Below are 27,248 nucleotides of genomic sequence, written 5' to 3'. Positions count from 1 at the left end.
CCCTACCAGACGTGCGTCCACCTTGCTGTGCCCTTCCCCGCCCCACGCCACACACACAGGACCCATTGTGGCTTGCAGTAGTACACTGCCACGTCCTCTCAGGGAGGTCCCCTCCCTCCCCATGGCCTGGAGTCAGGTGTTGAGAGCCCTGCCCATTGCTGGCCTTGGTTAACCATCCCCAGATGTTGGACACATTGGTTCTTCTGCGACAGGGTCCCAGAGGACAAAGGGTCACCCCAAAGGTCATGATGGAATGATGGACAAGCCAGAGGACAGGTTTTAGATCCTCTGGCCTCAGTATAGTTCCTTTTTCTCCCTCCCTTCCTCCCTTCCTTATCTTCCTTTCCTCCCCTCCCAACTTTCTCTCTCCCTCTCCTTTCCCCCACCCCTTTCTCTTTGTCACCATGGGGCTTGAACTCTAGGCCTGGGAACTGTCCCTGAGCTCTTCAGCTCAAGGCTAGCACTCTACCCCTTGAGCCACAGCACCACTTCAGTGTGGTTTCTTTACCTGGGAAAAATGAATCAGGGTCTGGGTCTGGCCGTGGGCCCCACACCACAGCCCACTGCTCGGGGTCAAGTTGGTGCCCACTGGCACATGGAAGACCCCTTACAGGCTCTGGAATGTGACCAATGCAGACATGAGCAGTCAGCACGAGGTCACCTTAGAGTAGGGTGACTCAGTGTCCTCAGAGAACAGCATGTGAAGACACCCAGAGGAGACCCAGTGACGAGGATGGAGACAGCCTTACTCAGACACAGGCAGACAGCAGCAGGGTGCCAGGGACAGGAGGAGCTGGGGGGGGGCAGGGAGGCATCCTCATCTCTGTCCTTTTGTTCTTGCCTGGTACCTTGATTGCTCAAACAGTTGTTGCGAGGTAAATTGGAATGAGGTTGCATGCATAGTTATGAAATACAACAAACAGAGGGTTATGTCACCTGCATGTCTTTCTGACATCGAGGTCCACTCCAGTGTTGTTTGATCCCTGTTTGCATTGGAGCACGTGTGTGGAGAGCAGCCCTCTCTGAATTTCCAGAATCTGGTAAAAGGATCTGCAGCTTACACATTTTTAAAAATAGCTTCCAAGTTCAAAACCAGAAGTCTATTATTAGCCTCGTGGACTTTCCTGCCAGGCTGGCTATGACGCCGTGATTCTCAGATCTCAGCCTCCTGAGTCATCAGTGCCTGGCTCAGAGACTTCAAGCCCCATCTCCTGGGAAGCATGTTAGGTAGGGGGAATCTGAACTCTGGAGCCCTGCAGCTCCAGTCAATGCCTGGGTGAATGGAAGAGCCTTTGCTAAGAGAGGGCTGACATGCTGGTGCTGCAGGGCGGGGTAGGGGGGCTGGGAGAAGAACTCGGTTCTCACCCGTTGCTGTAGTGTTCATGGGAGGTGGAGAGAGCCACCATGTTTGCTGGGAACAAGCAACAGTTCTCACACACTCTTACAAAACGAGAAAATAACATAAAAGCAAAGGGAGGAAGCCTTGAACTTCAAAAGTTGGGCCAGAAATTCTCCAGGACAATGGTGAGGTGGAGTTCCCCTCAGGATGGGGGCTCCTCCTGGGCTGCTGGGAGGCACAGGGCCTCTTTTGTTTACTTCTCTAGGGGTGTGTGTGTGTGTGTGAGTGTGTGTGTGTGTGTGTCTCGCTGCTTTGAGAGTGGCGGGATGTGTTTCCTCTGGCTTTCTGGGTGGTTTTGTAGCAGTGTGTGGGCCTGGTCCACTTCTAGGAATATGTCAGGCCTCGGGGAACACGTTTTTACCCCAGTAGTGGACAAATGAGAACATTTTCCAGAAGTCACAGACCCGGGGAACATCCCCAACCAGACAAGAGACGAAGAAGGGAAGGCTGCAGGCGCCTCTGGCTGTTCCAGTTGCACATGGCATTTCAGCCCACAGAGCTGCATCTTCCTCCTGCTCACACCTTGGTCTTCCTCTGTCCCAAGTCTGTGTGGGAATGGACAGCCCGTGGGAAGGGTCACTGCTCCACCCCAGCCTCAGGTCCCAAGATCGAACCCAGCCCCATTTTCTTCCACAGAGCGGCAGGGCCGCTGCTCTCAGGGCCTCGAGATCTCCTGTGGCAGCTGGAGGAGACTGGGTGACAGAGGCAGGTAGCAAAAGTGGGTGAGAGGAAGCAGCCAGGGGCCAGCCATGCCTGGCAGGCTGTACTTTCAACTTAAGTTCTGAGCTAGGGAAATCTGCTTGGAGGGCTTCGGGCGATTTCTGTCTTGAAAACATGATCTGGAAGACGTTTTCAAGCTATCTCAAAATAATTGCCTGTAAGTGAAAAGATAGCTGGAACTCTTAGTGGGTGGGTGTAACTTTCTCCTGAAGTGGTTTTACTCTTCTTGCAGTGTGCGAGAGATGTCACAGTGCACACAGACCCCACTGCGGGGTGGACCTCTGCAGAATAGAGCCCAGGGCGGAGCCTTCCATGGGCCTTGGAGAGGGAAAGTCCTGGGCTCAGAAGGCAGAGCTGCTGAGGAGGAACAGGAAAACGTGGGCCACTCTTGGCAATATCGTCGTTTTCTGTATTTTTTTTCCTGTCTCTTTACAAAATGTAGTGTTAGATTTTTGCTATGGTACCTCTTACTCACACTGCATGTAATTTTTTTGGGGGGGGCCATGGGGCTTGAACTCAGCCTGGATGCTGTCTCTGAGCTCGTCCCTTGAGCCAAGCCCCACTTCCTGTTTTCTAGAGGTTAATTGGAGATGAGAGTCTCAGGTCCTTTTGTGCTCAGGCTGGCTTTGAACCTTGATCCTCAGATCTCAGCCTCTGAGTAGCTAGGATGACAGGCGTGAGCCACCGTGCCTGGCACCGTAGGTAATTTTTAAGAATTATGGGCCGGGAGTTTGGCCTATTGGTAGAGTGCTTGCCTAGCATGCATGAGTACTCGGGTTCGGTTCCTCAGTACCACACACATAGAAAAAAAGCCAGAAATGGGGCGTGGCTCAATTGGTAGAGCGCTAGCCTTGAGAAAGCCCAAGGATAGTGCCAAGGCCCTGAGTTCAAGGCCCAGGACTGGCAAAAAAAAAAAAAAAGTAATACTTGGTGGTTCAGGGAATTATTTTCATAAATACAACCAATGGCCATAAAGAAATAGTGAAGTGACTTGACATTAAAAAAAAATAACAAATAGGGCCTGGGAGTTTGCCCTAGTGGTAGAGTGCTTGCCTAGCATGCACGAAGACCCAGGTTCGATTCCTTGGTACCACATACTGAAAAAAAGCTAAAGTGGTGCTGAGGCTCAAGTGGTAGAGCTCTAGCCTTGAGAAAGCTCAAGGACAGTGCTCAGGCCCTGAGCTCAAGCCAGGACTGGCCAAAAAAAACCCCATAATAATAATAAATAAAAATAAAAACTGTGGCTGCAAGTGGAGGAGACGCCTCTGTAGTTGCTGCCAGCTCAGACACCCACAGCTGCACCAGGCAGAGCTTTGGGGAGAAAGGAAACCGAGCCAAAGCAAACTGTGGCTCACTTTGATTTTAGAGGCTATTTGTGGATCAGAGTAGTGTTTATTCTTTATCTCCCACAAAGACATGCAGCTCATCACGGTACCTTGAGAGACACAAATGCATTTGCTTATTTTCATATGCCGTTTTGGGTTTTTTCCTCATTGTGTATCTGATGGCAAGGATGTGTTCCAAGATAACACAGGTTGCTTACAGAATTTTGTCTCTACTAGATGAAAATATTTTCATCCCACAAAAGTAAAAATAAGTATATGTGTGTGTGTGTGTGTGCGCGCGCGCGCGTGTGTACGTGCACATACACCAGGAGTGGGGCTTGGATGCAGGGCTTAGGCACTGTTGCTTAGCATTTTTGCTCAAGGCTAATGTTCTCCTCCTTGAACCTTTTGACTTTTTGCTGGTTTACTGGAGATAAGGGTCTCAGATTTTCTTGCCCAAGCTGGCTTTAAACCTCAAATCTCAGCCTCTTGAGAAACCAAGGTTACAGGTGTGAGACACTGTAACCCAGCGTGATTGGGAGTTTCCCCCACCCCAAGCAAACAACGAGAAAAGAAACCTGAACTTGGAAGGGCTCTTTTGGCTTCTGAGAGGGACTGGGCAGAGGTGCAGGCAGACTTGACCCACGGCACAAATGACACCTAAGCCCAGTTCCCTTTTCTTCATGATACCACTCGGGTCTTTCAGGAGAGTCCAACAGGGCATGTTCAGTTCCTGCTGTGTGCCAGGCTCTGCTGTTGCTGGCGGGGACACTGCCATCCCAAGATGGCCTGGCTTTGCCCCTCGAGCTGGTGTTCTAGGGGCCAACTGTGAATGAGCGTACCCTGTTGGTAGTGGAGTCACAGAAGAGAGGACAGAGGTGAGGAACAGAGCCGGCTCAGGCGCTGTCCATGGGGCATCTGAGGACACACGCCTGAGGACAGAATCCAGGCACAAAAGATGCTGGCACACGGCGTGGGGTTGGAGTTAGAGGAGAAGGGTGCTTAGCCTGTCGGTCACCTGGGAATGCTGGAATGGTCTTGGGAGGGAACAGACAGAAGACACCGCTGTGTGGAGAAGGGGCGAATGGAGTAGGGAGAGGTGGAGGTGACAGGGTTACGGTGGCTTTGAGGCCCCAGAGGCAACCGAGCAGCTGCCTTGCGCTGCTGAGACGCTGACAGATGAGGTGGTTTTGTTTCCCTTTATTTCATGGGTGGTGCGTGAACCCACAGGGAAGCACATTTCCCTCTCAGTTCATCCAGCCTGGGTGGACCCGGTGATGTGAGCACCCTCAGTGGTCTGGAAGGAGGAGCGGACCTTCCTGTTCAGCAGGGGCTGTAGGGGGCGGTAGTTGTCGGCCATCATCTCCTCTTCCTCACCTTGTGCAGAGACCAGGAGCTTTCGGAAGGCTGACAGCTACAACAGAGAACAGGCCAAGGCTGGGACAGGGGCTCCCAGCTCCCGGGACCCTGCCCCACCCCCACAGCGAACCCAGTGGCTCTGCATGGCCCTCAGAACCAAGCGGAGGAGACCGTGAGGGGCTCAAGGGTAGGCCATATGTGGTTTGGGGGGGGGTCTGTAGACCTCTTGCTCTCAGGGAAGCAGGGCCCCATGAGCTCCAGCAGCCCTGAAGAGAGGCCCACATGGAGGGAAACTGAGGACCCAGCAAGAGCCAGATCCCACTCACCAGCCCCTCCAGTGGGCCATGGTGGGAACCGAAGTCAGGCTGTGTGGTTGCTCTATGCTTGAGCCATGCCCCAGCCCACTGTGCCTTGGTTAGCCTTGAGGTAGGGTCTCCCTCTTCATCTATGCCAACCTGGGCTGTGACCCTCCCTTCCACGCTTCCCTGATGGCTGGGAGAACAGAGGTGACTCCTGTGCCCGGCCACCCAGCCATGGAATGAGATGGAGTCTTCAGAGCTTCATGTTGCCCTGACTGGCCTTAAACCATGATCCTCCAATCGTCACATCCCAAGTAGCTGTGCCACCAGCTTGAACTACACCCACCCCAGCCCTCACGGCTAGACTTCCGCACTGACTTGCCCACACAGTGGGGGCTGTGGCCCATTGCCTGACCCAGAGTCCTCGGGGCACTTGCTAGCCATGCTGGACCCTGTGCCCTGGAGCCCAGGGAGCCAGCTGCCCTGTCTCCCCACCACCCTGGTTGATGTCTCCACACCAGCCGGCTCCATGGACTCCTGTGCCCGGGGAGGTCTCCCGAGGGATGCAGCAGGAATGGACTGTGGGTGCCCATTGTGACGTCTTGTCGGGGCTGTCCGGGGGGAGACACCCCCTGTGCCCCGCAGCCCCACTGACCTGGCTGGGGGCCACCTCCACAGGCTGCTTCTGGATGATCCAGGTGACGGACTCCGCCAGCGGCGGGGTGGTGAGGGAGCCCTCGTAGGTCCAGTAGTCCCGGCAGGTGGGCAGCAGACACGAGGGGTCGAAGGGGCCCATGGCTGACCAGGTATCCTGAGAGGAAGAGCCACAGGGCGGTCAGCCCTGCACAGGGGCCAGGACAGGGGAGCAGAGGAGGGCAGAGCCGCTTACCTCCTTCGGAGGTGTTTTCAAGTAGCGGGTAAGTGGCCCCACTGGCACAGTGAGAAGCAATAGTAAGAAAATGTGAGCCCTCCATACACAAATCCACCTCCTCGTGTGTGTGTGTGTGTGTGTGTGTGTGTGTGTGTGTGTTTGCGCGCGCGTGTGCGCATGTGCACATGTACCTGAGTGGGACTGGGGCTTGAACTCAGGGCCCCACACAGGCAATTGCTCTACCATGTGAGTCGTACCCCGGCCTGCATTTTTCCTTCTAGTCTCTCATCTCTATCTACCTTGGTGGTAGACCTGGTAAGTACCCTTTTTATTATGATAGAATATAGTTTATATGAAAGTGACCACTTTGCCATCTGTAAGTGCAAGCTCAGGGGTGAAGCCATTACCCTGTGTGGTTGTCCCCATCTCCACAACATTCTTATCCTCAGAGTGAAGCCCTGGCCCCATGAAAGCCACCTTCTGCCTTCTGACCCTGTGGCTGCGAGCCACGTGCCTTGTGGAAGGGGGGATCCTATGGCTCTCACCTCATTTCACTGGGCTCATGTCCTGTCCCTAGGGTCCTCACATGCCCTCGCCTCGCTCACATAGTCAGCTTCGAGAGCATCCCCAGCCACCCCACAAGGCCTGGGGTCTGACATTCTGCCATGTGCAGGGTGCCTGCAGGTCACAGGGCAGACGTGCATGCACTGAGCCCTTTCCCTATCCATGGTACACCAGTGCCAGGGCCCCATGGTTTACCAATGGCCAGGCTCGTCTATGCCCTTTCTGTCCTGATAGGACTGACCCCGTATGCCTACAGTTCACACATCTACCTCACAGATGGGGAAACGGAGGCTCTCACGGGTGGAGTCACTTGATCAACGCCACAGGCTTGGAGCCAGGGGGTTCAGGGCTGAGGGCACGGGCAGTGTGACTGTGGGTCACCCATGCCACAGTAGACATGTCCCAATGTCCTGCACTGTCGACAGTGACCGACTGGGCACCGGAGACTGGACCCTCCAGGCTCCTCATTCCCAGGCCTGGGAAGCCCTGCAAGGGCTGGCTTGTTCTTCCGGGGTAAATGGAGGCCCAGAGCAGCGTCAGGACCAGGCCTTACCCCGAGGGATGCTTCTTTTATGTCCTCCAGCTCCACATGTCTCCCCCCTTTGCTCAGCAAAGTGTCAGCTGAAGGAGGAGCCACTCCTAAGCCTTGCGGGAAGGAAGGGAACAGACCCAGGCGAGCCTCGCTCCCCGCCAAGTGTCAAGGACCACCACATGTGAGGTGAAGGCAGGCAGGGGGCACCGGCCCGGTTTGTGCTGGCTGTGGACCAGCGAGGAAGCCAGCCGCACAGGGACGCTCAGCACCACGGCCTTGAGGTGTTCCTGAGCCGGGGACAGAACAGTGGGGCCCTGTCACGAGGTCAACATCAAGGCATGCCCTGCACAGATCAAAGGGGCCTGGAGCTGGCCAGGAAGGCAGGGACGGCTTTCATGCAGGGCCAGTGGCTCTCACCATTGTCTCCGCACTTCAGATGCCACCTCTACTCTGGCTGTGGGAGGCTTTTGTGCGGCAGAGAACAAATAAACTCCATGGCTGTGGAACTTCTGCTTCTCCTTCCAGGACCCCTGGGCTGGTCTTGGAGAAAGGTGACGCCATCACCTTGACTTCCCCTTTGAGCCTCCCGCAGGTGAGGCTCCCGCAGGTGAGGCTCGCCAGGCCACTGGACAGCTGGGCAGCTGTGCCCCCAGATAGCCAGGCCCAGGCGACCAGCTCTCCTTACGCAGGGTTAACCCCAAGGTTATGTGGGGGATGCATTGGTCAACTGCCAAATGTTAGCAAGTATACACTTCAATTTGCCTGAAAATAAACAGTGTCTGCCAGGTGCTGGTGGCTTATGCCTGCAATCCTAACTACTCAGGAGGCCAAGATCTGAGGATCAAGGTTCAAAGCCAGTCTGGGCAGACAAATCTGTGTGACTCTTATTTCTACATAAGCAACAAAAAGCTGGATGTGGAGCTGTGGTTCTGTGGCTAGCCTCGAGCACAAAAGCTCAGAGACAGTGTCCAGGCCTGAATTCAAGCCCCAGGTCAAAAAGAAAAAACGAGGAGGCCGGGAGTTTGGCCTAGTGGTAGAGCACTTGCCTAGCATGCATGAAGCCCTGGGTTTGATTCCTTGATACCACTTGCTATGGCTCAAGTGGTAGAACGCCAGCCTTGAGAAAGCCCAAGGACAGTTCTCAGGCCCTGAGTTCAAGTCCCAGGACTGGCAGAGAGAGAGGAGTGGGGAAGGGAGGGAGAGGGAGAAGGACAGAGAAAGGAAGGAAGGTAGATAAATAAACTTTATCATTAGTGGATGCCATTGCTTGGAACTAGGCTTAAAGATTTTTAAGTTATGGTTTTTTTTGTGCCAGTCCTGAGGTGTGAACTCAGGGCCTGCCCTCTGTCCTTGAACACTTTTGCTCAAGGCTAGCATTCTGCTGCTTGAGCCACAGCACCACTTCTGGCTTTTTGTGTGTGTGTGTGGTACCACAGGATTGAACCCAGGGCTTTGTGCGTGCTAGGCAAGCTCTCTACCTCTAGGCCACATTCCCAGCCCGCAGGCTTAAGATTTTTAAAAAGAAAATCTACCTAAAGTAGTAGGTAACCAGAAAAGCTAACAGTGAGCAGACGTGTCCACTCTGTACAGTGCCGGCTGCCTGCCTGGATTTAGGGAGACCTCAGAGCAGCCTAACGTGCTCATCTCTATGGGAAGGGAAAGAGGCCCTAGAAACTGCAGTAACTGACACTTTAAATCAGTGTCGAAAAGTCACAGCCCAAATCCAGTTCAAAGCACCGCTGGCTCCACGCACCCTGGATGGAGTTCTGCCTCCAGACCTGCAGCTTCACGTTTTCTCAGAAGTTCATTCTACTTAACAACTGTATTTCCTTGCAAGCCAGCCTTTGCTCTCGGCAATTCGGTTCATCGAATAATGCCTCGGTTTACATCCATCGCTCACCTTATGCTTTATCTCTGGCAAGATGTCCACCAGTTTCTGCAGGGCCTGATGCCGGGCCCCGAGCTGCATAGCACAGACATGGGAGCGTTAGCGCGAGAAGACAGTGGACCCGGTGAAGGCAGATCTCGCTGTGGGCATCCCAGGTGCGGAACCATTCCTTTGTAGGAGAGCCACGCCCAGCAAGCGGTTACCTTTAAAAACACACCCATCACAGCCAGGCCAGTCTCCCCTGTCACAGCTTCCTTGTAATTTGCATACTTTATGGAATTCCAGTGAACTAAATGCAGCTGAAACACAGTAGAAAGACAATTTAAGTCTATCTCTCCATTTTCTGTGTGGGAATTTCAGTGAGCCGTGTGGTTCTGTCTGTGGCACACTTGGGGCCCTGTGCCAGCCATGTCTTCAGGGAGCCCAGGGCCTCTGAGGTCCAGGCTGGAGAGAAAGACAAGACCACTCTGGGCTCCAGTGACGGGAGTGGGCAGGTCTGTTGCTTGGCTCCTAGACACGCCACGTGTCAGAGGAACACGGGATCCTCAGAGAGCGAGATTTCAGTAGAAGCTTCTCCCTGACGCTGCATCCCTGCCTGAGGCTCCATCTGACCTTGGCCTCTGCCCATGTGGACTTTTCATTCCTCCTCTGGCTTTCCCGAGGTAGAAAGCGTGGCTGGGAGACAGTCACATCCCTGGTGTGGTAGAGACAGGACTGTGGTCCCAGGAGCACAGGCCCTGGCTGAACTCTGCTCTGGTAGGGATGTGGTGGCTTCATCTAGAAGGGGCCTGGGTCTGCCTGGCTTCCTGTCCACACGGCCCTCCCTACCCAGGGCCAAGTGCAGATGGAAAACAGTGGAAAGAATGGCTATGTCCGTATGCAGGCAGGCATTTTCCTTATCGTGACTCCATAAATAAGGGGGCAAAGCCACTAGGCAGCTCGCACATTGCTTCAGGCACTGAGCATGATCCCCTGGCAATGCCCGGTCATGAGCAGGTGGGACAGGATGGGGACCAGCCTGTCCTACCCGGAGTCCCTCCCAATTAGCCACTGTGGTCTTGTTCAGCAACTGTCCACCATGCCTGTCCACCGAGCCAGTCCACAAGGAGCAAAGCTGGGGGCGTGGAGTTGTTAAGGTGGGAGGGATGGTGAGAGGGGCTGCTGGACTCTCTGGCTGGACTCTGGCTCTGCTCTAACCACACTGTCAAACTTGGGGGCTGGAGGGTGAGGGGCAGGTGGGGTATGGCAGGGTGAGCTGAAGGGTGAGGGGTGGTGGTGGTGGGATGGCAGGGTGAGCTGGAGGGTGAGGGGTGGTGGTGGTGGTATATCAGGCTAAGCTGGAGGGTGAGGGGCAGGTGGGGTATGGCAGGGTGAGCTGGAGGGTGAGGGGCAGGTGGGGTATGGCAGGGTGAGCTGGAGGGTGAGGGGCAGGTGGGGTATGGCAGGGTGAGCTGGAGGGTGAGGGGTGTGGCAGGGTAAGCTGGCCCAATCCCACGGGAGGACCACGATGGCTCTAGCCCCAACTCTGGACAGTGTGATTAAGGGGCCAGTGGCGTCACCCAGTGGGCTTTGGGAATGGCGCCTCTCGGGTCCCAGGAGACCCCGGTTCCCAGGCATTTACCAACCTCCGCGGGGAACACCTGGCCGTCCACCGCGTGCTCGGAGCCCCGCTCGTTCCCGGCTCCCCAGTGGAAGTGGAACTGCTTTAGCCGGTAGTGGTTTTCCAAGGGCCCACCACGGATGCCTGGAAGGGGGCGGGAGACCCGTCACACCCTCTCCCGTGCCCAGGGAGATAATCACTGGCTGAACCCTGCCTGGGGTCCCAGGAATTGCCAGCATGGAGGCAGGGGCGAGTGCTGCCGCTAGGTGGCGGTGAGGACCCCGCTCCCCGGCCCTCCTGAGAGTCTGAGTTCCAGAGGGTTCCCAGGACTCTAGCTCACACCCTACCCCACATGCACGCATGCTGCACGCCGTCGTCGCCATCACCGTATCTACACCGCCAGGATCTGAGACGGGACGCGCCACCCCACCTCTGCTCCCTCCTCTTCTCTGCAGGAGGAGAAATGGGAGGCGCCTGCCTCGCTGAGAAGAGCCTTCCAAGGGTCCTCTCCCTCACTGGCCAGGGGGCGTCTGGTCATAGGTGCATGAACAAGGACTTGCTTGTTTTTAGTGGACACCTGGGCACCAAGAGAGCTCACAAACCCCTAAAGGCTGCTGAATATGTCGACAGAAACGAGGGAGAGATGTGTGCTGGGCTTTCTGGGCAGCTGTGAACAGGCAGGGCCTCCGTCTTCTGGCACAGAAAGTCGCTGGAGGAGGACATGTCACCCAGATGGGACCGCAGCAGCCCCAGGTGAGTCTGTGGACACAGGCCAGGGCTTGTAGCCCCCTTTGTGCCAGAGGAGCACTGGACAGAGGGTTCTAGCTGTGCCCAGCCTTTTGACCTCAGGGTACTGCTGATACATTTCCCAGAAGCCTGGATGGCACAGAACCCAGTTCCCAGAGAGCTCTTTCAAGTTGAGACAGGAGAATGTACATGAGGGCTGCCAGGATCCAGCAAAATGGCAGGCCTATTGATTTAAAGCTACTTCCCTGCCTCCCGCCCCAGTTCTGGGACCTAAACTCAGGGCCTGAGCAGTGTCCTTGGGCTTTCTCAAGGCTAGCACTCTACCACTTGCGCCACAGCACCACTTCCAGCTATTTCTGTGTATGTGGTAGAGGAATCAGAGCCCCAGTCTTCATGCATGCAAGGCAAGCACTCTACACTAGGCCACACTCCCAGTCCAAAGCTACCTTTTGTGGAAAGCCATACTTTGTGGCTGTTTCCATGAGCAGTGCAGCGTGGTGTTCAAGATTGGGTCTAGAGACAGCCATGGCTTGTCTTGGAGCCTCTCTCCTGGCCACAGTTCCCCTACCTGTAAAGCGAGGGGGGCTCCCTTTGGATGGGGCTGCAGCTCCCTGAGGATGGGGATTCAAACGCAGCAGCGTGAGGTTCTTGAAGCAGCACAGGATCACGGGAATCCTCCAGGAAAAAGACACTAGCCTGTCGCCGGCAGTCCATACAGGACCCCAGCCCTGAGGGACCTGTTCCTCACCCGGGCCTGTGTGGCGGAGCTCCGAGGAGTTAAGTCACCAGTCCAGGCCTGCTAGATCCGATAGCCCTTCAGCTATGGTTAGCAGCTGCTCCTCTTCTACCCAACAGACTTAGGGGCCAGATTTAAGGCGATGTATAGACGTATAAAATAATTTCGATCGACTTTCCACAGAATACAGTGTTAAGGTAACTTCCTCCAATGAACAAAAGAGGCAGTCCAAGTCACAAGGAGGAGACTCTCGGCTAGCCAGTACCATCGGCGGCGGCTGGTCATGGGAGGCATGACTGCCCCCCACCTGGTGTCCCCATCCATCAGCCCCTGCCAAGCAGGTGCATCTGAGACTATGGCACTCACAGAGAGTGGGAGCCAGGGCCCGAGCCCCGACCTAACAGCAGCTGTGGGTCCAGGCCAAGCCCCTGCCGTGCCGTGGGCTCTCAGATAGTATTGTCTCTACTGTTCAAACAGACGAGGCTCACAGAACAGCCACCTTCACGGGCTCCAGGATGAGCAGGCTTTCGGTGACCATCATGGTTTGAAGGCTTAAAATTAACCTAAGGAAAGTTTGAGATGGGGCGGGCGTGGGGTTTAGTGGCAGAGTGCTTGCTTAGCATACATGAAGCCCTAGGTTCGATTCCTCAGTATCTCATACACAGAAAAGGCCACAAGTGACGCTGTGGCTCAAATGGCAGTGCTAGCCTTCAGCAAACAAAGCTCAGGGACAGTGCCCAGGCCCTGAGTTCAAGCCCCAGGACTGGCCAAAAAAGAAAAAGTTTGAGATGTCCCCATTGGTCAAGACTCGAGGCGACGTGATCTTGTAGACGAGCAGCTTGTTCCCAGCCTGTTCGTGGCCTGGTGCCTCTGGAGCTAACAAGTGCCTAAACTGTCACGCGCGGGGCCATAGGCTTTCCTTTCCCAAGTCTTTGTAACTTTGCCCAGGCAAGGTGGCGGAAGTCTGTGCTGTCGGGGCCCCGTGGGCACCCAGAATTCTGGTAATAGAACAGTCTCTGCTTCCTGCACATGTTGGCTCTGGTTTGAAAGCCAGGTGCACTTGAACTCAAGCCCTGGGCTCAGGCAGCGCGGCTCTGCGTGGGTTCTCGTCTCTCTCCTTGTTCCCGGCCTGACATCTGTTCAAGGATGATGACGCATATTCCGTGGGAACAAGGCACAGATCAAACAGGGCAATGTTTACAAGTGCTTCCTGAGCCAGGTTCCTGGCACCTGCCAAGGCCTCTGCAATGGCAGCCATTTTATTATCCAGGTGCCTGGTGTTACTGTGACTACCGAAGCATCTGACCATCAGAACAGAGATCTGCCATTGGCTAAAAGAACCACCATTTCTCCACTTCTCCCAAGACAGGGCTGGCACAAGAAGACCTTGCCTTAGCTAGCTGGGGGGATGGAAAAGATGACAAATCATTCGTTCACTAGATCAGCGGTCCCCGACTACTGGTCATAAGCCACACATGCACAGATCGAGGCGGTTCCAGAAGAATGCAGGCCCTGGCCTCTGCTGGGTCAGCAGTGGTTGTGGCCAGGGCAGGAAGGCCTTGGGTCTGGGGTTTGGGTTCTCGTCTTGGAAAACCCACCCAGCCGTGGCAGCTCATTCCTGTCATTCTAGCTACTTAGGAGGCCGAGATCTGAGGATCTGAGGATTGTGGTTTATAGCCAGCCTATACATTAAATTAAATTAAATTAAAGCTGTATGTGGACTCGTGGCTTAAGAGGCAGAGTGCTATCCTGGAGGAGCAAACCAGTTCAGGGACTGTGCCCTAGAACTGGCACACACACGACAAAAAAGATACGTGTACAAGATCGTGCAAGCCATCAGCCATGTGTCAACTCCCTTGGCTGGGATTGCAAAGTCAGCTCCTAGGTAGGCTGTCACTCTGGCAGGTGCTAACTGCCGCTAAGCAAGGACTGCACTGCTAACCCCTGCCTGGGCATGAGCAGCGAAACTAGAGCAGTGAGCCTGTGACCTGAGCACTTTTAGCCATAAACCTCTGGCCTCCAAAGCCTGCAACCTTGGCTCTAGTTTGCAGGACAGGAACTATCAGCTCCTGTCCGCCCAGTTCCTAAGTCTTTGGCAGTCAAGGGCCCAGATTTGCCAGCACTGGAAGAACGACTCCTTATCTACTGGTGATTTCTGCCCAAATAGAACAAAAGGGCCCTGACCACAGGACAGGTAGCACATTTACTTCGTTCCCTCAGATGGTGACTGACAGGGCCATCCCTGCGTGGGTCAGAGAGGGACTCTGGCTTGAGCGGCCAGAGGGTGGGCCGGCTGGCAGAGCTCACTGAAGGGGTGCCTCAGGTAGTTCTCTGTCCCCCTGTTGCCACCTCCTGCAGCACAGGGCTGCCCCTCCAGAGCTCTGCAGCCTCCTGCAGAGTAGTCGTTATGGCAGCAGAGGCCCTGCTAACTAACACAGCTAACTTCCTAGTGGAACGACCGCGTGCAGCAGCCATGGGCTGGATTTGGGTCAACATCTGACTGTAGACACGATTCTGGTCGGGAGATGAAGCCATCTGGGTTTGTAATGCAACACGCTGGTGTTTACACTGTGATGAAGTCACCTGCTACCTCTCAGAGTCCATCCCTTCCGTGAGTGATATGTCAACAGTGACAGGTGTGGGTACAGGATGCTCGTGTATGCCTTTGCAGTGGAAATAACTGTCCCCAATAGAAGTGCCCAAGCTGTGTTCTTCCATTTCAGTCAAGGGATTGGGCCTGAGCCCTGGCAGTGCCACCATGTCCAGTCTTGGAATGCCTAGTCCAAGGCCCGCTGTAGAGTGGCAGCACTCCCTGGGGCCTCCTTGTCTCTCCTGGCGCCTCGTCACCTCGAGGGGCCCCCGGAAAACTCCTTCCAGGGTTCCTCGGATCCAGGCTTGGATGGCACAGAGGTTGGAGAGCTGATAAAAGAACTCTTGCTGCAATGTTCCTGCCCTGTCTCCAGGCTGTCTGTCCAGTGAAGGGCCCCACATTTTCTTAGGTGCCCATTTTAATGCTCTTCTTACTGGAGCCTGTTTCTCTCATCTGTAACCAAAGATCCCTGACAGAAATCTGCACACTTGAAACTCTTGTCTGCTGGCCGTGCCTCCTCCGCTAGGAACAAAGGTTCACTGAGCCCATGCTGTGTGCACAGGAGCTGATTCTGCCATGGGAAATGGCCCCCTGCCACTGGGGCTCTCTCTCTTGACTCTGAGTCTCTTGGTCATCGTCACTTAGAGGCTCAGAGGCCATGGGGGAACCCTACTTATGACTCTGCATGACTTCAAGTTTGCGTTCACCCTGAAGTTTGGTCGCAGGCAAGAGGCCTCCATGTCCGTGGCTGGCCTTCTGAGGCACAGGAACCACCGTGCTGCCACCGGGCTCCGAGTTCCCAATTTTCCCTTCTTCAGCAGGTTGACGGGCGTGTCGCCCATGCACTGTATCCCCTTCGTCAGAGGAAGCTGAGTCAGGCCTGGCCGGCTGCGGCTTCTTAGCTTTGCTGTGCTCCTCTGACGGAAACCATTCCAAAGAGCGGACGGCCAGCACCTGGTCCCTTAGGCCGGGCGTGCCATGGCCACCACGCAAGCCTCCGGCAAGGTGCGGTCACTCCACACAGGCAACTCCAGCAACTCCAGCCCCCTGCAGGGCCAGCGCTGGCTCAGAAGACAGCAGAGGAGACGAGGAGTCAGAGAGGCCAGCTGGCTTCTCATGCCAGCTGCAGCGGGCAGACAACCTGGGGTACACAGCGGCCCCAGGCTCGCCCCTCTGCGGGGCCCTCTGCCGTGGTCAGGCCCCCGGGTTTTCCATGCGGGCGTGACTGCCTTCTCCATCACAGCTTCCTCTCCACTCTGCCTCTTTTCCTCCCTCTGTCCTTTCCTGCCTGGCCTGTTCCCTGGGCCTCCAGCGGCTCGCACTCCTTGGAGCCACTCGTCTCCCCTCCTAGAGAAGCCCTTGGAAGCCGTGCTGACTGGCGGGAATCTCCTCTGCCTCTTGCTTCCGCTCTGCTCGTTGTTTCTGGCATTCCTCAGTTGGCGTAGCTGAGGCCAAATCAGCCTAGTTTTTGCAAAATTACTTGGGTGCCACGTACCTTCCCCACTCACTTCCTGTCTTGCTTAGGAACCATTTTCTCCTCCTCCTGTGCTGCTGCTCCTCCTCCTCCTCTTCTTTAATTTCCTTTCTTTTGATCCAGCTTTCTTTTTCTTAAAGTTTTAGGTGAGTCTCTGAGGGCCTGCCCCTCTTCCAGCTGTGTGTGTGTGTGTGTGTGTGTGTGTGTGTGTGTGTGTGTGTGTGTGTGTGTGTGTGTGTGTGTTGTGGGTCATGGGGTTTGAGCTCTGGGCCTGGGCCCTGTCCCTGAGCTCTTCAGCTCAAGGCTACCACCCTACAACCAGCTGTGTTTTCCAATGAGTTTTTGCTCCCAGTTTCTAACGGAAGAGAATGAAGAGGACAGAAAGCCTGGAAAGAGGCAAGGGGAGCCTGGGAGTAGGGTGACAGAGGCGGGAGGGGCGCGGCGCCTGTGAAAGCACACAGGACACATGGGAAAGGAAACTGGGTTTCTGGGAAAATAGAGAATAAAGTAAAACCAGATTGATCTGCGTGGACGCAAGCCACAGGGGATTAGCCAACTAATTTATACGGCAAGAGAGACACCGGGTAATTCTTCTGGTCTGTGGCGAGGTAGGGTGCCGCCCTTGATCCAGATGGGGAAGGGGGAAGCCAAGTGGGTTGAGGGAGAGGTCAGAGGAGGAGTGTGTGGACTGGAGACGGAGCAGAGCCTTGGGCCTCGAAGCTCCCGAGCCAGGGATGGGCCAGGGTCAACTCGGGCAAGGTGTCCACACTGGAGTGCCCAGCCTGACTCGGCACTCCCTGCCTGGCTTCTGGGAGCAGCGGCCTGTGGTCCTGAGTCTATCTACTCCCTTCTCTCTCTGCAGGGAAGCGTGGCCTCCAGCTGGCTGAGACTGGCAGTCATTTGGTCTGCTCAATCCAGACTGCGGTCAGTCTCGGCAGCGTCTGTGGCTGGAAGTGCCAGCAAGGGGCTCTTCCTTGAGAGAGGCGAGCTGACTGCTGGCCTCTACCAGGTGGTATCCAGCCGATCGAGACTCCACCAGGAAAAAGTGGAGCAGCTGAGGGGCCCTGGTCCCTCGGATCAGAGGCCCTGCCCTTGGCAGGACCCAGCGGAAGCATTTCCCCTGTGTAATCCATCAGAGCTGGCCTCTTCTCACAAGCCACCAGAGCTCTTACTCAGGGCAGGGGACTGCTCACTGGTGGGATAAGGATGAGATCAGAGGTCTGGGAGGAGGGGGATGGAAGAGGACTGGCTGGCGGAGCCAGACCAGCCCGTGCAGGCCAAGGGTGACTGCACAAATCCTCTTTCCAGCTGGAGCTCACTGTGCCAGAGCTGCAACACTGTGCACGCACCGAGATCATGACTGCTGTCCCATTGCCTGGCCCCAGACCCCGGCCTCAGACAGCCATTTCAACACTCCACTCGCAGCTCTGTGTACACGTGCACGTATGTGTGTGTGTGTGTGTGTGTGTGTGTGTGTGTGTGTGTGTGTGCACGCTGCTCCAGGGCTTGAACTCAGGACCTGGATACGGTTCCTAAGCTTTTGTGTCAAGGCTAGCACTCTACTATTGAGCCACAGACCCACTTAGGCTTTCTGGTGGTTAGTTGGAGGTAAGAGTTTCATGGACTCTCCTGCCCATGCTGGCTTTAAACCAGGACCCTGAGGTCCCAGCCTCCTGGCTAGGATTACAGACATGGATGACAGGCATGAGCCGCTAGCCCCTGGCTTTACTCATGGCTTTCGTGGGCTCTTCTTCATCCGGTCCTGGGATGGAAGCCCAGGAGGGAGGAGCTGGTGTTTTCCTTGTGGCTTCACGTGTGACAGAGCCCGCCAATGTGCCTCTCCCTGTTCCCTGCCCCACACAGCTTCAGGAGGCAGAGAAGGCCCTGGAGCCCTGGCTTGGCCCACCTGATCTCTCGGCATCTGCGTACTCCACCTGGAAGAAGTAGCCCGTGTTCCAGACGTAGCGGCAGGATGCCGGGTGGTAGGAGATGCTGAGTGGCTCCAGCTGTGGGTCGTACACACACTCTCTCAACTGGATGTTGATGGGAGACTGTCGGGTGCCTCCAGGGGCAGGAGCCGGCCCAGTCCAGAAAGGGCGCCCTGGGAAGAGGGGAGACTCGGACTGAGGCGCTGGCTGGAGGTGGCAGGGGCAGGGCAGAGGCCCTGCAGGACCCAGCTTGGGGGAATGTAGAAGTGGGGAGCCCTGAGCCCCACCTAGCCTCTTCATTCCTGTGCTCTGTGCTCCTCCTTGAATGTTCCGGAACATGGGTGTTCCATCTACTGGTTCTCTACCTGGGAGTTGTAGTGTTAGCGTTGTCTGCTTCTACCTACTGGCACTAGCACAGAGCCACAAAGCCCAGTGCAGCCAGCCTCCAGCCTGAGTGTCTCGAGCCCCGTCTTTGGCTTCTGAACCCTGCAGCCATGGACCCCTAGTGCCGAAGGTGTGGGGCTGTGGACTGGGGTGTGTCGTGTCCGTCCTGGGCTCATGGGCCAGGACCGCCAGCCCTGGAGCAGCTTCTCTTCACCTACTCACGATTTCCATCTAGACAGAGCACCAGGCCCCGGCCAATGATTCCTGGCTTTCTGTGCAGGAAGCGTGGAGGGAGGGAGGGCCCGGTGCCCCCCAGCCCTCTCTGCGGTGGGTGCTGAGTTTGCCTGGGAAGCAGGCTCTGCAAGGTTCCTTCTGCATTTACCTCCTGTGTGGCCTGCCCGCCCAGGTGTGTTCCCTCTCCGGATGGGTGATCAGGCCCCTTAGCCTCACAGCTGCCGGGAATGCTTCAGCCTTGCAGGGCCTGTCTTCCTGTCCACCCTGGCCTGAGCTCTGTCCAGCTGACAGCAGCCAGGGGAGGGCTGGCAGGGAGGACACCCCGCGCCCCCCAACATCCAGTCCTCCCAGTGCAGTGTGAACTGAGCTCAGCTGCACAAGCCTTGGTTTAGACCAGACCCCTAGGAGAGGCGCTCAGTGAAGCCGGAAGCATAGGTCTCCCAGACTCAGAAGGATGGGTATTTTAGGATTCTGCCTGCAATGATGTAAACAAGTGAGACCACCAACAAGGAGGTGTCTGTGCGGGGCTGGTGTCTGCCAGCATGTGAGAGGCAGCTGCCCGCTGCTCCAGGCCAGGAGGAGATGCCACCTGATTACTGTAGGCACGGCACAGCGAATCGCTGTTCTGTTGGCTGTGTGCAGCAAGGTGGCCTGGGAGGAAGCCCGGGAACAGGGCCTCCGGTGCAGGCACCGGACACATGTGCACAGCGCCTGCTGAGCAAGGGCGGCGGCAAGGCCTAAAAGCAGTGGGTATCCCCAGCCCTGATGATGTTGTTTATTTTTGCCCGATCTGGGGCTTGAACTCAGGACCTGGGCACTGTCCCCGAGCCTCCCTGTGCTCAAGGCTAGTGCTCTACCCCTTGAGCCACAGCACCACTGCTGACCTTTTCTGAATAGTTTATTGGAGACGAGAGTCTCATGGACTTTCCTGCCCAGGCTGGCTTTGAACTGTGAAGCTCAGATCTCAGCCCCTGAGCTGCTGGGGTGGCAGGTGGGCACCACAGCCTGGCATATTTGAGACCACAATTCCTCCCTCCGTACCACTGCCACTGGGCCTCAGGCTTCCAGCTGCTTTCTGCTAGAAAGGGGCAGGAGCTGTTCCTGAAGACATATGTGTGTGTGTGTGTGTGTGTGTGTGTGTGTGTGTGTGTGTGTATCAGAGACTTCAAATATGTTTGCACAGTAAGGAGACTGCAGTGCAAATGGCTGCTGGTCAGGGAAGAAAGAGGCCGTGATTCACCCACAGCCCAGGGCTTGGTCCAGCCTAGCCCTGCCTGGGCAGAGCCAAGCAAAGCCCACACAAAAGTGAGCACAAAATACCCATTGAAAGAGTCAGGAATGTGCAGCGGGGTCCAGCCAATGTGTACGAGATGGCTCTCCCAATGACAGGGTTGTGTCTCAGTTCTGGCACTATGGGTGTTCCCTCTGGAACTGGGCTCCCTTCCCCCCCCGCCCCTGCAGGTGGAAGTGGGGAGTTGAGGAGCTAAAAAGCGCCCCCATTCTGAAGCAGCAACCATCTTGTTGTTTATATAAACTATGAGTGACCCAAAAATGCACATAAATTAAAAAAATAGAATTGTGGTGCCATTAAGTCCCAGGAACTGCCCTGTCTGTGTTAAAATTAATCAGAACTCTCATAAATTCAATCGATGGCATTTGTTTTCTAAGCCATAAAACTACCCTCAGACAGCTCATTAGGACTCTACTTGGCATGGGGACCTCTCGTTAGCTTCCATTGACCTGAAATGTCCCTAACCCCCACCTCATCTCACTCAAATCGCCGATTGCTGTGTTGATGTAAATCTGTGGTCTTTGCCTTTAAAAGCCCTGTAAAAATGCAGCTCAGGGCCTCCTCCTAAGCTCCCACTGTATGGGTGAGCAGGACAAGGCCCAGGCGCCTGCCTGAATAAAGCCTTGCTTTTGCATTTTGGAATGTCTGGCTCTCGGTGGTCTCTTTGGTGGTTGTCCTGAGACTTGGGCATTACAGAGTATGTGAGTAAGGGGCTCTCCTGTTTACTGCACCACAACCAGAGATACCTCATCAAACCAACTGGGACATTCCATCCTCCCAAAGCCAAACCACTGGCGCTTTCCATTGTTAGTAGCAAGCTTCTTTCCCCTACATGAAACATTCTGCAGAATAGCCAAGAATAAGACCCCCTAAGTCAGCAACAGATAACCCAGAGGTACAGCCTTTCCTGCTTGGCAGAGGGCGCTCTCCTCATGGTGAGACTAGGCGATGGCTGGCAGAGCCTGCTTCTCCCAGGAGCAGTTCTAGGGCAGCTTCTCCAGACACCAGAGGCTATGGCTATGCCGGCCCCACTCCCAGAGTGGCATGTGCTAACTAAGGACTGGCCCCACTGGTGACCAGCATGGTGATGCCAAAAGCAAGGACATCACCCAGTGCCCAGAGCCAAACCACTGCGGGAGCTCTCCGGGGACCTCACCCGTCCAAGCCTCTGCAGTAATGGGGACAGGTCCTGGTCACTGGCTCCAAACACTGGCAGAGTGCTGCAGCTGCCAGCCTGAGGGTGCAGAGTCACAGACATCCCAGATCAGAGAGCTGTGACACCAGCCACTGTCCCAGCCTGAGGGCTCTAGTGACAAGAGCTGTGCTCCTGGACGCCACAGGAGCTGACCTAACCCAGTGCCGCCCAGGAGCCATGACCCCGCAGACCCTATGTGCTGCTGCAGCCTCTGGAACCGGAAGGGCTCAAAGCCACCAAGTTCCAGAGCTGTTGCTGGCTATTGCTTAGAGCTATTAGCCCCCAGTGGAAGAGCTCTGCAGCCTCAGGTCCCTGTCTTCTGAATCCCAGCTTGCAGTCAGGAGCCCCTAGGCCCAGGACTCCAGGACCCCGACAGCCAATGCCTCATCTCCCCACAATTCACATCTGGAGACACTGACTGGTAAAGCAACCACCTCATTTCAGTCTCCCATAAGTGCTCCACGGTAAGTTCTATCAACCACCTGTACAGACGAGGTTAAGACACCTTCCCGTGGGCACACAGCTACGGAGTGAGGAGGTCGGGATTGCCGCCTAGGAGCTCTTGTGGCCTTGATCATGCTAAGGGTCAGGGAAAGGTATGGGAAGAAAGATGGGTGTTGATGCCTCAGGAAGGAAAACCTGCAGAGACACAAGAACAGAGCAAGCTGGCCCTGAACTCCTGCATAGTCCAGGCTGCCCTTGAACTCAGACTCTTCTGCCTTGGCTTTCTGAGGGATGGGGTTAGTGCTGTGTACCACCATGCCGGGCCCAGCACAGCACTTCCTCCAGGCTGTGGGAAGTGTGGGGAGGCAGTGTCCTGAGTTCTGCACAGCAATACCTCTGGGCACCAGAGGTCAAGCCCCTCTGCATGGCTTGGACCTTACGGGTGGGTCTGGGCAGGGCCAAGGGCTCTGCATTTCCAAAATGCTCCCTCAGGATGCCAGTCTGGGGCTCCAAGAGGAGCTGCTGTGTCTTTAGAGCAGGAAACTGAGGCTGGGGCAGAGGGCAGCTTGGCCAAGCTCTTCTGTCTCCAGTGTCATTAGAGTCCCCAGTCAGTGGGTGTCTGGGCCTTTCCAGCTACCAAAGCCCAGAAAGTGACGCGTGCGGAGTTAGAACAGAGCTGAACAGCTGTGGCTGCAGCCCACTCTCGCCTTGCCGGGGAGGCACTGGAGGTCAGGAAGGGGAAGGCCTGGCCCAAGGAGGTGACATGCTCACTGCCCCTGCTCCCTGCCAACCCAATTGTGGTGACCCCTGGACGGGGTTAAAGGGCTCAGGGCCACCAGACACCAGAGGCGGACCAAAATTCAGAACCCAAGCATCTGGGTGGCACACACCGACTCTCATCTTGAAAGGTCCTGAAACCATACACGCCTGGAGTCGCCTCGGGAGTTTGGGGACTACTTACAAGCACCATTTCCATCTCCCAGTGTGCAGGAATGCCGGGAACTCCATCGCCCCTGATTTGCAGCACCACTTTGGGGAGACCCCCACATCTTCCTGACCAAAGGGAGCGCCCTGGGGGGCCGGCAGGGGGCCCTGGCCATCACCAAGGCTCTGAGCATCTCGAGTCACCCAGGATAGCTGTGGTCGGGGTACACTTGTCTTTAGAGGCTTTCACACAAACCCCTGAGCTTGGTGGTTAAACTTCAACCTTTGCCTGTCCCAGCTGAGGGATCCTGTTTGGCGTGGCCGCGGCCCTCGCTGGGGTCATTGTGACAGTCTGGGGTTATACCATGGCCCCTGCACAAACATGACTCGTGCCCTTTGGTGCACAGGGGCTGTGTGCGGACAACGTGTTATCTGGTCACTCTGGCAGGCCCCCGAGGTCTCTGTCCTTGTGGGCACCGGGTCACAGGGGCCGAGATGACTGCTGCGGTTTTTAGTTTAAGCCTCCCGTGCGTGATGGATCTGCAGCTCCAGCCCCTCACCGCCCGCTCGGAGGGTCCCTCAGGGGCCTCGCCGCACTGCCTGAGGGTGGGCTGGAGGGATAGACGGACGGACGGACGGACATCTCTCCCCAGGCCCGGCTGGGCCGGAGGGGGAGGGGGAGGGGGAGGGGGGAGAGGGGGAGGAGGAGGACGAGGAGGAGAGGGAGGAGGAGGAGGAGGACGAGGAGGAGGAGCAGGAGGAGGAGGAGGAGCAGGAGACCGCTTCACCCGGGCCTCCCCTGGGCCGGCGTGCGGGGCGCGGCTCCAGGACTGGCCGAGGCCCGCGGGGGGGCGAGGCGGGCGGGCGGCCGCCGCTGCTCCGAGGGCCCGAGGCTGCTCCGGGGTGCACCCGGGCCCGGCGAGGCCCCTTCCCGGCGGCGCCCAGGCTCCCGCCGGGGGCTGCGGAGCGGGCTCGGGGCCCGGGGCTGGACGCCATCCTCGGGGACGCGGCCCTGACCCTGGGGTAAACACGTCCGACCGGTGCTCAGGACGCGGGCCGGGCCTTCCTCCCGCGTCCGCGTCGCTGCCCAGCCCGACGGCAGGCGGGGCGCCGGGGACCCGCTGGGGGCCGGCAGCCCACCCGAGGCAGCGGCGTACTACAAGTCCCAGCAGACCTCGGGGCGGGGATGGCGCGCGGAGGCCCGAACCGGACCGACTACAAATCCCAGCAGGCGCGCCACAGACCCCCCCCCGGGAACTACGGCTCCCAGAACGCACCGCGGCGCGCGTGTAGGGCACCCTGGGAAATGTAGTCGTCGCGGGAACGCCGACACCTCAGAGAGGGCGTACCTGCCTCAGATGGCTCGGGGAAAATACTTGGTCTGTACCGGCTGGAGGCGCCCAGCGCGCTACCCGGGAAAGGGTGTCCCCGGGAGACAACCCTCCGCCGGAGGGCAAGACGCCTGCGCATGCTCCTCGGAGCCGGCCGGTGAAGGCGCGAGTGTGTGTGTGTGTGTGTGTGTGTGTATGAGGGGGCGGTGCGGAAGCCCCGCCTCCTCCCCCTGACCCCGCCCCGCGGCCGGCGGCCGGCGCCCGGCGAGGCTGCGCAGACGAGGCTGCGCAGAGGGCGGGCCGCGGGCCGCCGGGAGCCGCTCGCGACGCCTGCGCAGAGCGGCGGCTTCTCTCGCGAGGACGGACGCCATTATCGCATCTCCCCGACAAACACCACGAGAATTCCGCAGCCCACACGGTAATTGCAGCTCCCGCAGCCGGTCGCGCCTCCACTCCCCCTTCCCGCGGGGCGAGAGCGAGAGCGAGATCTCCGTCGGCCCCCGCCCCGCCCCGCCGGCCGCCAACCGCCGCCAACGGCCTCGGTCCTCACGCCGGCCTGGGCCGCCGGGCCGGGCCGGGCCGGGGCGGGGCGGGGGCCGAGCGCGCGGCGGGGCCGGGGCCGGGGCCGGGGCCGGGGCCGGGCCGGGCCGGGGCCGAGCGCCTCGGGGCCGCCCCCTCCCGCTCCGCTCCCGCCGCGCCCGCCCGGCCGCCGCCCGCGCCTCCGCGTCAGCCCGGACCTGCGAGAGCCACAAGGACGCGTTGTGCGGTGGCCGGTGTCGCCTCGGCCCCGCGTGAGCGGCCCCCCCGCCCCGGCCCGGCCCGGCCCGCCCGCGCCCCGCCGCGCGCCCGCCCGCCCCGGCCCCGCGCCCCCCCCCGTCGGCCTTGGGGCCGCCGGCCGCGCCTCCTCCGCCCGTGGCGCCCGCACAGCTTTTGTCTTCCCGAGGCTGGAGAGAGGCCTTTCTTCCCCCGCCCGCGGGCTCCTGGCCGCGCCGCCGGGCCCGGGGGGTCCGACCCCCGGCCTGGGGCCACCCCGGAGGCTCCCTCGCTACCTCGATGGCAGTCCCGGGAAGCCGGGCTCCGCGCCATCCGGGAGTCCACCCCTCCTGCGCGTGACGCCTCCGTTCTCCCGTCTGTCCCCTGTTGTGGAAAAGGGACCCAACCGCAGTTTTTCATTTCCACAGCCACACTTCTAGGTTCTGCGTTACCGGGCCTGAATTCAGCCCTGTGCTTGCCAGGAAGGTGCTCTGCCACTTGACCCAGCGTGCCAGATCTTCCTTCGCTCTAGTGATTTCCTGGGTGGGGGCCAGCCTCAGGACTGCCGTCTCTCTGGGTGACTGCTGTTGCTCCCCTAGCCCCTCCTTCTATTGGGGATTACCGGCTTACACCGCCAGGCCTGGTCCCGAAGTTTCCAGTTTCTGCCTCTGTCATAGTCGCTGTTTCAGAAATGCAGTATCTCACCTTGAGGCTGAGTAAAATGAATAAGGATTTTTTTCCAGTTCTCTTGTTCTGATTTCTTATTTTACCCTAGTAAGTAGTACTTTTTCTTTGGTGAGCGTGGGCTTTTCATGTGAGGGTCAACTCTTGCTCACTATTATCCTTTACAGCTAGAGGAAGCTGGTGGCACCTAGGACTGATCTAGGAAATCGGTTTTCCCTCTGATGATTGGCTGTACAGCAGATAGAGACACATTTTCTGGGCTTTTCATGTGGTTTGGCAGCTTCTCTACTTTGTAGGGCTATGGAGACAGATGTTCTGCTGAGGGTCCTGGTCTGCTGAAGGTGAGGGTTCTCCCACACTAAGAAACCTACTTGGGTGCTCCAGATTGCCTTGCTTTTGTCTGGATTGGATCCTTTCTGTCATCTATTAGTGAAGACTCCTGTCAGTGTCTGTTTTCTTTATTGTGGGTATATCACACTCCTTTAAAACTCATTTTAATGGGACAAGTGGACATTACCTTGTAGTCACTCACCTTGAGCAGGAATTCGAAAGCTGTTCTCTTCATGCCACCAGGCTCTTTCTCCCTGTGGGCCTGTATCTGCTGACAGGGACAGGCTGGCTGCCAGGTCATCAGGCCAGGGTCCACCGTGAGCAGAACACTTGGTTCTGCTCTGCAGCCTTGGTGGGGCGCTGGGCTTACAAGGGAAAGCTGGTCACCCACAGGCTGCCTGCGGGGCAGAGATAGCTGTGCTGTCAGCACAGTTAATGATCTCTGGCAGACGGTGACCCTTCTCAAGTATGCTTGCCATGCTCTCCAGCAAGCCCCCTGCTCTCTCCCTTGCTATCAAGTCTCCCGTGGCTTATGAAGTCACCCTGCAACCTAGTAAACTTAGTTCATAAGTAAATTTAATCTTTCCAGAAAAGTTGCAGAAATATTTTAGTGAGTTTCCCTTTTCCTTCCCTTGCCTCTCTAATGATCATAAATAATGAAATCTTCACCTAGTGACAGCATGGTACTGTCAACTAATTTATAGCTCTTACTCTAATTCAATATTTCACTTTTTTTTGGCGGGGGGGAGCGGCGGTGTTGCTCCTGGGGCTTGAATTCAGGAGCTGGATGTTATTCTTGAGCTGCTTTGGTCAAGGCTAGCATTCTACCACTTGTGCCATAGCTCCACTTCAGCTATTTGCAATTAATTGGAGGTATTTTTTTTCTTTTTAAAAAGATTTTTCTGTTTGGGCTGCTTTGAACCTGAATCCTTGTATCTTAGCCTCCTGAGTAGGGAGGATTTTAGGCGTGCACCACCTGTGCCTGGCACTAATGTCCTTTATATGTTTCTGAATCTTACACTGCATTTAGTTGTCATACATCTGAGCTCTGATATTTATGTCCCCAAATATCTCCCCCAGAACATTTATGAATCTCAAAGAATCATAGTAATTTCTCAGTGGGAAAACCCATCAGGACCTGCCTGTAGGCTAACATGAGCAGGAGTGATCATATCAGAGCCACAGCCACTCTTCTTGTGCTGCAGTAATGCTGTTAAGTCATGGCTGAGGGAGGTCTGTTGCAATCTGGTGTTTCTTAAAAGCATCTGCAGGGAAGAAGGTGGCCAGGTGGCATGCATGGATATTTGACCTCCTATGCTGCAAAAATGAGGAATGGCAAACCATCTTCTGGAGATTATAAGGAAGGAGGCCCCGTGCTAGGTGCCATTTGCAATCAGTTTTAGTGATATAACCATCCCATGTGTGTAGTGACTGTAGAAGTGTCATCTGTAGGGTGTAAATCCTCTCAGGGCATACAACTAGTAAGTTACATGACAATTCAGACAATTCAAGGCAGATGTCAAAATGTCCATGTGACTTGAGAGTACACTTCAGCTACTTAAATCTGGAAAAAACCCCATTTTGTCTCAGAACAAAAGATACCTGCACGTTACGTATTAAAGGTCCCAACAAGAGTGTCTCGGATT

General features: G+C 56.7%; 2 protein-coding genes across 18 annotated transcripts in view; one reads left to right on the top strand and one right to left on the bottom strand.

The window, feature by feature from the left end:
- Positions 1–4,629: 4,629 nt before the first annotated feature.
- Positions 4,630–24,027, bottom strand: Ca5a (carbonic anhydrase 5A). Of its 3 annotated transcripts, none has more exons than XM_090357157.1 (7): positions 23,854–24,027; positions 18,011–18,205; positions 10,583–10,701; positions 9,161–9,256; positions 8,970–9,032; positions 5,758–5,913; positions 4,630–4,858 (listed from the first exon to the last, which is right to left on the bottom strand). In XM_090357157.1, exons 1-7 carry the CDS (start codon positions 23,972–23,974, stop codon positions 4,697–4,699), a joined length of 912 nt encoding a protein of 303 aa, XP_090213283.1. In that variant the 5' UTR covers positions 23,975–24,027; the 3' UTR covers positions 4,630–4,696. The 3 variants fall into 3 exon arrangements, with proteins under 3 accessions (XP_090213283.1, XP_090213282.1, XP_090213284.1); XM_090357156.1 differs by lacking the exon at positions 23,854–24,027 and adding an exon at positions 22,542–22,792; XM_090357158.1 differs by lacking the exons at positions 18,011–18,205; positions 23,854–24,027 and adding an exon at positions 22,542–22,793.
- Positions 24,028–24,132: 105 nt separating this feature from the next.
- The window catches only part of Banp (BTG3 associated nuclear protein), a 55,755-nt gene continuing 52,639 nt past the window's right edge, over positions 24,133–27,248 (top strand). For 2 of the 15 annotated variants that reach the window (XM_090357153.1, XM_090357140.1), the window contains exon 1: positions 24,141–24,253. The gene's annotated coding sequence lies outside the window, so the exon portion shown is untranslated. Of the gene's footprint in view, positions 24,254–27,248 lie in introns of all 15 variants that reach the window. The other 13 variants (XM_090357141.1, XM_090357149.1, XM_090357154.1 and 10 more) reach the window with 11 other exon arrangements.

This window comes from Megascapheus bottae, chromosome 24 (genome assembly GCF_031878675.1).
Source record: "Megascapheus bottae isolate mThoBot1 chromosome 24, mThoBot2.hap1, whole genome shotgun sequence".
Classification (NCBI taxonomy): domain Eukaryota; kingdom Metazoa; phylum Chordata; class Mammalia; order Rodentia; family Geomyidae; genus Megascapheus; species Megascapheus bottae.
The sequence above is the reverse complement of the archived record's forward strand: the minus strand, read 5'-3'. Positions and strand labels throughout refer to the sequence as shown.

Coding starts and splice junctions, on each gene's coding strand:
- Ca5a (XM_090357156.1), bottom strand. CDS start 22,698: ATGCTCAGAGCCTTGGTGATGGCCAGGGCCCCCTGCCGGCCCCCCAGG. Junction 18,206..22,541: donor GGGAGATGGAAATGGTGCTT/GTAAGTAGTCCC, acceptor CCCTCTTCCCAG/GGCGCCCTTTCTGGACTGGG. Junction 5,914..8,969: donor TGCCAGAGATAAAGCATAAG/GTGAGCGATGGA, acceptor TCTTCCTCTCAG/GATACCTGGTCAGCCATGGG.